We start from the raw sequence: 13,624 nt of genomic DNA, 5'->3' as shown, positions 1-13,624 counted from the left end.
CACTGTTGCAAGACTATCCACAAGATTTAGGTTGGGAAACAATGTGTAACATTCAGGGCTCAGTTCTCACTTGAGCAATGTGCAGGGAAGCCAAGAGCCCTCGTCTCAAGACAATGGGACACCTTTAAGAATACCTTGCCATTTCTAACTGTATTTCCTCAGTAAAGGTAAAGGTAAAGGGACCCCTGACCATTAGGTCCAGTCATGACCGACTCTGGGGTTGTGGTGCTCATCTTGCTTTATTGGCCGAGGGAGCCGGCGTACAGCTTCCGGGTCATGTGGCCAGCATGACTAAGCCGTTTCTGACGAACCAGAGCAGCGCACGGAAACGCTGTTTACCTTCCCGCCGGAGCGGTACCTATTTATCTACTTGCACTTTGACGTGCTTTCAAACTGCTAGGTTGGCAGGAGCAGGGACCGAGCAATGGGAGCTCACCCCGTTGCGGGGATTCGAACCGCCAACCTTCTGATCGGCAAGTCCTAGGCTCTGTGGTTTAACCCACAGTGCCACCTCGTCCCTATTTCCTCAGTGGTTGCGGTTAATTGCATCACAAAAAAGGGTTTTCTTCCAAGCGGATTGCGGAATGAGTGTGCATCAATGGCTCATGTACCTTCTTCCTAAACTACCATAAGGAGTTTGTTTTTCAACCCACCTATTCTTTTGCTCCAAAATGTGCCAAACTGAGCCTGCCGACCAAGAGCTTGATCGTGTAGCATCTTTTATTATTATGAATAGACAAAAAGATGCATAGAATAACAGTTCACTTCTAGTACTGTGTTTAAAAAAACTAATAGATCTAGTAAGTGGCATCACATTCCTTGACACGTTTCTGAATCTGCAAAACACAGCACTGCTGCCACCGTTCCAACTGTACTTACTTGCACACTTGGGCGTAAGGTCCATCATTTAGCAGAAGTCAGAATTTAGCAAATAGCTGTTTGCACCATGCAGAGGGTGCCCTCTAGTGGTGTTTGCTTTTATAGCCTGTAAAGCTATTGCTATGTGATTTTCTGCGGCAGCTGTTCCCTGTCAGTGTCCGAAGGAAACTGCTGTTACGAATAGTCACTGTGCAACCTATATTCATTTGCACTAATGCAAAAAAGTTGCACATGTTGTACGTCTTGCATCTGTTGGCTTTTTAGTCACACACAGTAGCAAAGACTATAAAATGGGGAGAGGGCGAGCTTTCGGTTCAGAAATAATTTGTAGTAATTTAAAACATTGGATACCAGTGGCCAGTTACACTGTTGCTGTTTTATATATATACCATACTTTTCCATGCATAAGACTATGTTTTTTCTTTAAAAATCATGCTAAAAAGTGGGGGTCATCTTATACACAGGGTGGACGTTTGATTGGTTCCTGCCATGGCTGTCAGCAACTATTGTGCGTGTTATTGGTTGCTGTGTCAACGGGTGTTGTTGACTGGCTGATGCTCTAGCAGTTGGGTAGGCAATTGGCAGCTTCTGCCGGTGATGGGACAGACGGGAGGCGGATTTTGTGGCATGTGTGCGGGTGAGCGATTTTCGGCAATCCCCCCCAAAAAACAGCTCTGGGCAATCCTCCACAAAAAAAGCTCAACAACTCTTTTGTACCATCTCCGCTCATTTTATTAAATTTGAGTCCCCAAAAATTGGGGGGCGTCTTATACATGGGGGTGTCTTATAGATGGAAAAAGTATGGTATATCTATATTGGATATAGATGTAAAAGGATATTGCTTCCTCCTGCTGAAAAGCAGGCTCTAACAAACAAAAGCTCCTTCCGCAATAAACCCCTTAATGTGCCACAGTAAACTTTTGGTTGCTCGTTACAAAACATTTCGACCCCTCTCGAATTTGTCTTATTTAGATGGCAGCTATTCAATTACCCACTGTACTTGGGAAACTAAGTTGCCAGTTTCGGGCATGCATGAAATGTTTGCCCTAACTTATGGAGCAAGTTGGAACTACTAGGAATCAATGTCTCTCCAAAATTCTGGTTTAATACGTTATCTTTGCTATTTACTCTCCATTTCAGAATAGTTAGCTATGTAAATTATTTTACAACTCCTCAAACTGGCAGTGGCCACGTTCAGACAATTCTATCTGAACCTTTTGCTCAGATATGTGGCTCTTTTCGCCTCGCCTTTGCTGCAATTCTCTAGTTAACCATAACTTCTCTATTGAGATGAAACTATGATTAACTGCTTTGGAACACGCCAAGAAATTAAATCCGCTTCAAATTATGGCTTAACAAGTACGGCTTGTTCCAAAACTGGTAACAGTTTCCTTGGCTTGCTTGGACAAAATGAGAAACTATGATTGGAGATCATAGGTTAATCATTGCTCTGGGGAAAGACAGATAAATTCAGGTGGAGTCTACACATATATAAAAAACGCTGTGAATTTTTTTTACCATTTAAATATATATATATATATACTGAATTTGCTATTAAATCACTAGCACCATCTAGCGTCACATTTGTATAATGCACTTAAAACACACTTAAAATGTTATTTTATAGCTGAGTCCCATTTCATATATTGGCTTTTTTAGTCAGAATCTGACTGTCTGAAATGGTTCACTACATGCATGAAAGAAAATCTATGTTGCATATTCACACAGCACGCATAGAAAATCCAGAAACTAGGGTAGTGCAAAAGGAGAATTTATTTACAGACCTATGTATCATCCTGTAAATCACGGCATTAAAATAAACCCCAAGTTGTGGTTTTACTTCTTACATGCTCAACTCACTTTAGGATTATTGTACTTTCCCAATTTCATGTAGTGAGTATTATTTCCATCACATTCTCAATGTGGCTGACAGCTGAAATGATGTGAATCGGACAGCCTATTAGTTCCTATGGTTAACATGGCAAAAACCAGGAATGGAGAATCCATGACCTTCCAGAAGTTGTTGGACTCCAAGTCCCATCAGCCCCAGTGAGCATGGACAACGATCAGGGATGATGAGAACTGGGAGCCCAACAACAAACAGAAGGCAGCAAGTTCCCCATCAACACTGGGAGGGCAGGAAGGAGGAGGGACTACCTGAGAAAGCTAGACCTCACAACATTCACTGATGCAAAGTCCAATGAATGCAAGATTCGGAACTAATTGCTGTCAATGGGCAGGTGGGTGAGCTTAAGTAGCAAAGAAGTTGAATCAATTTGAGCCTGCTCCATTATATATATATATATAAAAGGTCCTTTTCCGAACCTCCATCAAAATTCAAAATATTTTCTCCTTGTCTGGTAAGCCTCTGCAAAAAGGAATACAACAGGTTCTCCGTTGGATGCCTACAAGTTCTTTCTACCAAATCAATATTTGTTCCCCAATAAAAATATTTGCTCTAATATAAAAAAGGGCTTATTGCAATTAAAGTGTAAAAACTGTGTAGGATTGTAAAATCCCATCCCCCCCCCCAAAAAAAAAGACCCGCACCAAAAGTTGAACAGGTATAGCAATCAACAAAGGGGTTGTCTCATTCCACCTCATCTTCATCTTTGGAAGCATAGATAGCCTGGTTCCTCCTTTTAATTTTCTTTGGCCCACCCTTTCCTTCTTCGCTTGTGTCATTTAGCCGCTTCAAGGCCGTTTCACTGGGGATCACCTCTTCTGGCTGGTTTCTCTCACTCAATTTCTCCAGTTCATCACTTTCCACAGTATCATTCGGCGACACGGCCATGGAACCTGGCGTGACCCGGATGTCAGAAAAAGTTGTTGAGACGTCAGAAGGGTGGTTGGCAGACAAGTCCACTGGGCTGCTGCCTGGCTCTTCTTCACCATCGCTGTCTTCATCCAGTATTATTTCATCAGGGTTGATAGAAGAGGACAAGCCAGAAACGTCTGTATTATAGTCACTGGGCTCCTCTGCTGATCTAGTACTGTCTACCTCCTCCTCCTCCTCTTCTTCATCATCATCATCATCTCCATGCTCCTCCCTCAGTTGTTGGATTCGGCCATTAATGTCCAAGAGGCCAAACCGGGCACAGAACTCGGTCGTCTGGGGATTGATTTGATGAACGGGTTCTCTGTGCTCCTGGGATTTGTTTGAGTTATAACAGGGAACTGTGGTACTGAAGTTATGTGGAACCTTAAGGTCGTGGTTCGCCTCTTCCAAAACCGCCTTGATGTCTTCTTCCGTGACACTGTAGTCCCATCTACAAGAGGCCAAACACAGGGAGGTTCAAATAAGGCTACCCACCTCTCTGCAACTTACATCTGAAGAGCTTCAGGACAAAGAAAAGGAAGTGCTTCCTCACACAGGGCATTAACTGATATATGGAGATCTAGGGATGGTAACACCTCCTAACTTCAATGGGCCGGATTCAATTATCCCAGCATGCTAGAGGAATCCAGCGCAAGGGAGAGTTGGGAGTAGTGCAATCAATATCTACTCAGAAGTCCTATGGATTCAGTAGGGCTTACTCCCAAGTAAGTGGGGTTAGGATTGTTGCCTTAGTTGTTGTTTTTAATCTGACTGTTTCATTACTGCTCTGTAGTATTGGTGAGATGTTGGCAGAGGAGGCACAAGGGGTCAAAAAGCAGCAAATAAATAAAAATATACAGACAACACTCTACATACTTTGCATGGAGTCCATTGTTTTCAGGCATATTCCAGGAATTTGGAGACACATTAACAAGATTGTTAGTAGCTTTAAGAACAGCAATCCATTCAGGGTCATATTCCAGGCAGTCAGATGCACTTGGGTCGTGCTCAATCTCTACAATCTTAGAAAACATTGGGAAATTAAGAAGACCTCTTGTCCTCCATAACAAGCAAGACCTGGCTGTGAACTTAAGGCACTAGCACCTCAGATAAATCTGCCCTTGCCCTTGCTACAGACTGCACTTCTCCCTTGTTTTTGGAAGGACCATGAAGCCAGGCTGGGAAACAGGGGTAGTCCAAGGGCCACATTCCCCCACAGGCAACCTTCAGGGGAGGCACATGTCACCAGTGGGCAAGGCAAGAGAAAAGCAACAGAGGCAGCTCTTACTTTGTACAGTAAGCCACAAAAGCCAGACATTTACCTACACAACTCTCCATCCTCCTGGAGGCTTTGTCACAGTTCAAGGACACATCCATGCTATGGAAAAACACTCAAGGAGGATGGAGAGGGCTGCAGCTTCGGGAGAAGGTTCCAAGGGTCAAACAGAGCATCTTGGAAGGTCATATCTGGCTGACCATTTCTCCCCTTTTTACAGAATATTCTAAATACATGAGCCTTAGGCTTCATAACAATAGATACCAAATAGAAAATTCAGCATGTTTTACCTGTAGGAAGTCTCTGTGGGGCAGGCATTTATCCAGGGCCAGAAATTTTGTTGCTTTTGGCTGTTTCCCACTGCCATTGGCCTATTAAGTTGGGGGGGGGACACATTAACAAAAAAATGGCACATGCACCAAAGTCAACATTTTTGGCTACACAACAAGAATTGATGTGATTTATATGCATGGACATATGAAGCTGCGAGTCAGACCACTGTTCCATCTAACCCAGCAATGTCTATTCTGACTGGCAGCAACCCTCTATTATCTGAGATGGAAGTCTTTCTTACCCGGTGCCTCCCGAATCTTTTGTTGGAGATGCCAGGGATTAAACCAGCAAAACATAAATCCACAGACAGACAACTGTCTTCTGCCCTTCTGAAAGTACTAGAGGTTTGCTTGCCTATCAGTCGTTTTCACTTTTATAGAAATATCAACAGCGCAAAGAAGAGTGTGAAGTATATCATTACATGGCAGGCTCTCCAGTTTTGGCGCTGTGGTGTAAACCACTGAGCCTTGGGCTTGCCGATCTGAAGGTCGGGAGTTCGAATCCCTGCGATGGGGTGAGCTCCCGTTCTTCGGTCCCAGCTCCTGCCAACCTAGCAGTTTGATAGCACGTCAAAGTGCAAGTAGATAAATAGGTACTGCTCCGGCGGGAAGGTAAACGGCGTTTCCGTGCACTGCTCTGGTTTCGCCAGAAGCGGCTTAGTCATGCTGGCCACATGACCTGGAAGCTGTCTGCGGACAAACGTTGACTCCCTCGGCCAGTAAAGCGAGATGAGCACCACAACCCCAGAGTCGTTCGCAACTGGACTTAACTGTCAGGGGTCCTTTACCTTTATGATTTCAAACAGAATTCACTAAGGGCTACTTATCAAAACAAACCAAGGTAAATTTATCAATAGCCTGTTAAGATCCTAACCACTGTTCTGGAATCCCCGATAAGCTTATATTTGAATTATGGTATTTTGAAAAATATTGTAATAGAGCACAGGTAAGGAACCTGAGGATGCTGTTGGACTCCCTATCAGCCCCAGACAGCATGGCCAGTATTCAGTGATGGCGGGGGCAGTTTCTCCACCCCTGCAATCTATTATGTATTTTGGAAGGCTGTTTGCTTAACTGTTCTCTATGCATTTGGACCTCCCTGAAGAGATTATAAACAAAATTTGCATAATAACTCCTGAGCTCAAACAACAGCTTTTTGTCTATGTTTGGAGACAACAGGATGCCATTTAGAATCAATATGACAGAATGAACCTTTCAAAACTGCAATGACTTATTTTGCTTCTCAGAATTCCCAAGTAGCGCCAGGTGCAAGCTGAGCTCAACTGGCCCCCAATCCAGAGCAGTTTGTTATTTTGAAACTACTGACAGGTATCAGGTTTCCTCCACTGAAGTTTCTCTGGAGCTCCAGCTTCCGTTAAAAACAACCATGGTGAAACACAACTGCACACATAAATGTCAACAGAGGCACAGCAAAACGCTCCAATTCTTTTACCTGGTGCTGCATGAAGGCAGCAAACTTCACATGCAGGTGTGCAGCGAACCAATAGGTTGGTTTCAAGTGCTCCAGAAGCTCTGAAGCAGCAGGACTTCCCAACGTATTACTCTCCACTTCTTGGCGGAAGAAGGCTTTTTTCCTAAGCAGCAATTTCTTGTCTCCATAATGATATATACTTCTGGGCCAGTCGTGGGACATAAATACATCCATAGGCTGCTTTAGCTGTTAAACCAAAATGAAAGCAACACAAAATAAGACAAGACGGCTGCTGTTGTGAGTAAAGGAAACACAGCACAGGATCACAGAATCATAGGATGTCAATTAATTTTTAGGGAAGAGGGGAAATGATTAAGTGGGCTTAACTGCATTAGTTTCAATGGGTCTGCTCTGAGTACGACTAATGAAGATGATTGTTCTTCTAAGTTTTGACTTACTGTTTTTTTCTTTTTGATTTCTTCTGTTAAGTAATATTTTATTGTATCTTAGAATCACAGAATCATAGAGTTGGAAGAGACCACAAGGGCCATCGAGTCCAACCCCCTGCCAAGCAGGAAACACCATCAGAGCACTCCTGACATATGGTTGTCAAGCCTCTGCTTAAAGACCTCCAAAGAAGGAGACTCCACCACACTCCTTGGCAGCAAATTCCACTGTCGAACAGCTCTTACTGTCAGGAAGTTCTTCCTAATGTTTAGGTGGAATCTTCTTTCTTGTAGTTTGGATCCATTGCTCCGTGTCCGCTTCTCTGGAGCAGCAGAAAACAACCTTTCTCCCTCCTCTATGTGACATCCTTTTATATCTTGTATCTTGATTATATTTTCAATATTATATTTTGATTGTCAACATAGATTGTATTTGTTTTTGTTAACTGTTTTATTTGTTTGTTTTATTTTTAAAGAGCCAGCCAGTTCAGCAGGACCCGCTGAAACTTCCTGGTGTTTCTGCAGCTGAATGCAACATCCATGAATTATTATTAATATTATTATTCCCCTGCCTTTTTTCCCTGAGAGGAACTTAAGGTGCCTTAAAGATAAAATCAGAACAGCTTTAAACACGGGGCAGGGGACAGGACAATAATTAAAAAAACAGTTAAACATTAATTCTCATCCCTCTACCTAGCTGAGAGCTGTTGATGAAGAAATAACAAATAGAAACAACATAAAACCCATTTTTAAAAAGGTGTAAGCCCTTTTAAAGGCTATTAGAAGATCTGGAAAATTAAAAGGCTGGTGGCAGAAAACCTAGTGACAGAAAGATTAACAAGAACGGTGCCACACAAATCTCTTGGGGGACTGTATTGCAGCTGGGATGCCAGCCCTTATCCCCGTGGTGTCACCCACTTTATCTCAGATGGCGATGAAGGTACTTGAAGGGAAGGGGCAGGGCTATGAAGAAGATCTTAACATACAGACAGGTTGATATGAAATTGGATTTACACTAACCTGCTTGAGCTTGAAGACTTCAATGTTTCTTACATGGTAGACACTTCTTATCGTATGTTGGTTGTATGGTGGATACTCAAAGTGACCTTAAGCAAGTTGAGAAACACTTAGCTGAATAAAAACGACAAAAAGGAAGACTTCCTAATTGGCTCTGATCCCCTGAAACAGCAGCATGGTGGAATGGGTGTTATATTCAACCTCCTTTGAGAGTTGCACAAGTGTGCTTACCAGTATACCACAAGGCCAGTTTCAAGGTGCTAATGATAATTTGTACAGCCCTATACAACTTGAGATCTAGAAGCTTGATCACAGAATGCAGATGTACTATAATTTTAACATATAGTATTATTTATGCATTTTATTTGTCCTCATTTTATTGTGCTGAGTGATGTTACTACTTTAAGATTAAATGCATTGCACACCACCTTGAGACTGCTTGCAAAAGAAGGCAGGCTAAAAATATTTTAAATAAGTAAACGTAACAAGGAATTTAACTTCTCCCTATTTCATTCAATAGATATTTGGCTTTAGCACTGTCAATTGAACAAAGACCACACAACCTTACTCTGACATCCTCAAGAGGCAAGTAACAATTTTTCCTATTTTACTGAAGTGAAAACTCAGTCCCCAGGTGAGCAGGCATCTGAAATGAGGCCCTTTGCTGATCACAAGGCAGATGAGATAGAACATCACTACAACAAGCCAACAGAAAGGTGCAGAGAAAACCAGATGGACATTCACATCCTTTTTCTTTCTATCTGTATCTTATACTTTCCACACAGGAATCCGAGTAGCATTTGGGCCTCACAACACCACTTTGAATTAGGCCGTGGTAAAAAACAGTTATTTGCTCCAAGTTTCCCAGATAAGCATTTTAGTCAAGTGGAGATTTAAAACTGGGTTTCCTACATCCAAGAAAAACCCTTGATCCATTTTGCCACATTGATTCCCTTCAGCACTGCCACATCACAGGGATAACCAAGACCTGTTCAGATGTACCAGTAAACTAGGGTTTTCCATTAAAAAATATGCTGTGGAGGGCATTGGAACCACATGCTCCCTTTTCCCCTCCTTCAAGCAAAAATGAAGATGAAATAATGCCTACTTTCAGTTTTGCATAAGCTGCAGTTTCCCACTACATCTGAACACAATAACCTAACTATGGTTAGTTCACACAAACAAACATCAAACCATGGTTTCAGATCCTGATTCATTAGCCACAGCTTCCCATTGCATCAAAACCAGGCTTCAGAATCACCTGCCAGCAACAGACGCAACTCACTCTAGTGCAATAGCCAAAAATGAAATTCAAATTTAAAACAAGGATCTGCGGCATGACCCCATCCTAGACTTACCCTTTTTGTAATCATGAGATTTGAAGATGCCAGAGAGTCCGCCAATTCTCACCCCACGATACTTTACCACTCCAGCGTAACCTGAAACAAGAAAAAATTATGTAGATCAGCATAAGAAGTAGAAGACTGTCCAGGAAAACCACTAGCAGTACATAAAGTGGTTACTGATTCCCAAGAATGTGCTGTAATTCCTTCATAGCAAAGAAAAAGGTTGCATTCTGTAATGTGTATAGGGAAAAAAGTGTATTTTGGGCTACAATCTGCTGCTCACTATACTGGCCACACAAGGTCAGAAAAAGACAGAATTGGACCTAGAGATTTTGCTGATGCTACACTGAAAACTTTCCAGAAGAGCTATACAGGCTTACACTGAAAACATTCCAGCAACAAGAGTATACGACTTCACCTGCAAGATACTGACATGCCTAATTTTGGAAGGAAAGACGTGCAGTCCCCCACTATAAAGCTGAACTTCAATCTAAATCCTCAGCCCTATACTTGTGCATCCTAGGCTATCAAAACAGAAAGCAAAATGTTAATACCAAGGTAGTAGATGTTTGGTGCCACCCATCCGCCATATGGTAGCTCTTGCAAGTGATTGGAGGCTTCGTGGTTGCCCCCAATAAAGATGGTCAGGACAGGAGCCTTCTTCTCTCCAGAATAATACCTAGAACACAGCCAAAAGCCAAGGTCTTTGTCACTGGTATTAAGGATCAGCATATTCATGTTTCCTGATCAGAGGAATCAGGCCTATGGGTTTACATGTGTGCACATTGTATCATACATTGCTTCTGATGTGCAGCTGGGGAGGTGGGAGGTGGCACACAGTCTACTGCTAAGCGGAAAGTGCTCTAGGAATCACCAAATTAACATGAAACACATAAAGCAAACCTGTTTAATTGCACGTGTCAGTAGGGCATGCAGTGGAAGCTGGAGCATGTTTAGTCAGAAGTTAAGTCCCACTAAGTTCCACAGTCAATCCAACTAAGTCTGACTAAGCCACGTATTTCACCTTAACTTGGGACGCTGGATTTAGTTAACACACTACAGTATATGGATAAAAGGAGTGCATAGACTGAAAAGGACAGTGGGGCTTTCCCCAAGGCCAGTCAACTTCCTCCGTCTGCCATCCACACGTTGTGTGTGAACATCTTGCAGGGGGAAAACCTAAACAAACCTGTTGACTTCTACAGAAGGTGGAATCCTGCATGATCACGGTTTCAGTTCCTGCATAGATCTGTAGTGCTTCTCTTGCAGACACACTCCCGTGGATGTCAGGAGTAGAGAGAGAAAAAGCTGTGTAAAATTGGGATGGGGGTCAGTGGTGTGGCCCTGCCGTCCTTTCCTCTCTCAGGGTCCCCATGAAAATGGGGCTTAGGTCTTTCAGGAACACTTGACACTTGGTACAGCAGAGACTGTACTTTTTGAGAATTCTAAGGAAAAACCATCTTCCGCAGAAACTGCTGCTTGCCTTCTATCACTGTGCCATTGAGAGCGTGCTCACTTATGGCTTATGTGTGTGGTACGGAAGCTGTACTACTCAGGACAGGATGGGGTTGTGCAGAGTTGTTAAGGCAGCAGAGAGCATTGTTGGCTGCCCACTCACCACCTTAGAGCAGATTTATGCCACAAGGTGCCATAGGAAGGCACTGGACATAGTAAAAGATCCATCGAATCCTGGTTACTGTCTCTTCGAGCTCCTGCCGTCGGGACGGAGATACAGGACGATGAAGACAAGAATGAGCCGTCTTAAGAACAGCTTCTTCTCCAGAGCGATCTCGGCCCTGAATGGGAAGCCTGGACTTTGAAAGTCATCTAATCTTCCTTGCTGTATTATACTGTATTGTTTTAATTAGTGTTTTTATAGTTGTTTTGATTTTGTGTGGAGTGCCCTACCTGGGTGGATGGAGCAGCCAAGTAATTTCGTTTTCCCTGAGAGGGGGCAATGACAATAAAGATATATTATATTATTATTATTATTATTATTATTATTATTACTACTTTGCTATTCGCATATGGAAAACCTGGTGAAAAAGCACACCAAGAAAAACTTCCCCTGCTTTATGCTGTAGCCTTTCTGCCTACGGGAGCTGCTTTAACAACCTACCAAAGCATAAAACACAAATTATATAATATTTTACACACGCGCACACAATGCTTAACCAACTCCTCTACCAACCCAACAATTAAAAACCCCGCAAAGGACCCTGCACTCTGCGCGTGCTCAGAGGCACTCTTCCTTCAAGTGGGTTCCGGGGCGGAGCCTCCCCGGAATTCGAAATCCTGTTGCCTCTTCGCGGGCGACTCACCTCGCGAAGCCCCCCAAGCAGCGGTACTTGGCCGGCACCGCCATGCAGCGCAGGTCCGCCGCGTTGCGCACGGCCTGGAAGTCCCCTGCGCACAGGAGCAGATCCGGCGCCGCCTGGCCGTGGCGCTGCTCCAGCAAATGGAGCGTCTCGTACATCTTGTCAAGCGCGCCATGGCAGCAGCCGGCCACCGCCACCTTCATCTTCCGGCCTCGGCGCATGCGCCCCGGCGGCGGCAGCCCGGCCTGCGCAACGCACGCGCCCTCGACCGTTGCTTTCTCCGCATCGCGAGGCAGCCGGAGGGCCCCGCCCCGCTCCCCTGCCGCCGCCGCTGCTACTGCGCATGCGTCTCTACTTTGCTCTCACCGAACGCTTGGAGGTTGCGCTAGAATTGCGACAATATCCCGCCGAATGATTTTTATCATCGCCAGGATGCTCCCCCCCCCAAAAAAAAATATCTATGGTCTTAACGTGGCTCCAAGGAACTTTTTGGTTCATTTCTTGTTTTATTATTAATCATCTTCATCGTTCATTATTACTGTTAATCGTTATAAGGAAACCAATCTCGTAATGGCACATATTACGATATTTCGTGTATTACCATTTCATATTATTATTATTACTATCATCATCATTCTATTCCTTACCCACCCTTCCGCAATTAGGTGGGCTGCGACACGATCAAATTAAAATGCAATATATCAGAATCGGTTTAAACAAAGGGAAGGTTAGAAACAGCGTTCACGTGAAAGTGCAGCGGCGAAAGAACAATGCAAGAAGTAAAATGCCATCAGAAATTTCAGTTAAAGCCTGCAAGTGTCTCTGACGTGGGGACTGTGGGTGTGGGCAGATGGAAGAAGGGGGGTATTATTCTATAGCCAATAAATGCAATTTCTAGGCAACTTGTCTCGGGATTCAGGATCAAGCCTGATTTCTAAGCGTGCTTAGAAGTAAAACGGGTTTTCCTCGGGTTGCCGTGTGTTCTGATCTGTCGTTAAGGAAAGGGTTTTCCCTTGGGAAGGGGGAAACCGCTCGGTGTGGATAAGCCCTTAAGTATGTCCCGTTTAACTGCTTGGAGATCAGGCTTGTTCTTGAGACAATTTGCCTAGAAATGGCATTTACTGGCTACAAAAACATCTTCCATCTGCCCACATACACATGTCAGACTCTTGCAGCATACCCTCCATCATTTCTCCTATGAAAATAGGGACGTCCCATTCCATAATGATAATTTTACTAGTTGTACTCCACACATCTTACTAGGTTGCCCCAGCCACTCTGGGCAGCTTCCAACAAATATAAAACATAATAAAACATTAAATATATATATTTTAAAAAAACTTCCCTATACAGAATTGTCTTCAGATGGCTTGGGGGGTCAGATAACCCCATACCCTCCAGCATTTCTCCAATGAAAATAGGGACATCCTACCATACCCTCCAACATTTCTCCAATGAAAATAGCGAAGTCCTAAGGAAAAGCAGGACATTCCAGGATCAAATCAGAAACTAGGGTGGCTTCTCTAAATCAGGGACGTCTCTGGAAAACAGGGACACCTGGAGGGTCTGTTGCAGGCTTTAAGTGAATGTTACAGCACTAACAAAGCATCACAGAAATACAAACTAGCTCAATATTCTGGGGAAAGTCCTTAAAAGGTTTTTGGAAGCAATGTTGCTTTTTTAGCACCCACTACTAATGCACATTTATTCAGTAGCAAGTCTTATGGGTAAGCATGGAGAAGATCAGACTGTCCAGATTT

At 43.5% G+C, this 13,624-nt stretch overlaps 1 protein-coding gene across 1 annotated transcript; it reads right to left on the bottom strand.

Annotated features, from left to right (window-relative positions):
• Nucleotides 1–2,634: 2,634 nt before the first annotated feature.
• On the bottom strand, nt 2,635–12,133 carry DBR1 (debranching RNA lariats 1). The gene is made up of 8 exons (XM_028742696.2): nt 11,868–12,133; nt 10,101–10,225; nt 9,559–9,639; nt 8,204–8,289; nt 6,759–6,983; nt 5,264–5,344; nt 4,574–4,719; nt 2,635–4,148 (listed from the first exon to the last, which is right to left on the bottom strand). Exons 1-8 carry the CDS (start codon nt 12,083–12,085, stop codon nt 3,470–3,472), a joined length of 1,641 nt encoding a protein of 546 aa, XP_028598529.2. The 5' UTR covers nt 12,086–12,133; the 3' UTR covers nt 2,635–3,469.
• Nucleotides 12,134–13,624: the final 1,491 nt, after the last annotated feature.

Source organism: Podarcis muralis, chromosome 7 (assembly GCF_964188315.1).
Source record: "Podarcis muralis chromosome 7, rPodMur119.hap1.1, whole genome shotgun sequence".
In the NCBI taxonomy this organism is placed as follows: domain Eukaryota; kingdom Metazoa; phylum Chordata; class Lepidosauria; order Squamata; family Lacertidae; genus Podarcis; species Podarcis muralis.
This window is presented reverse-complemented; position numbering and strand designations above follow the sequence as displayed.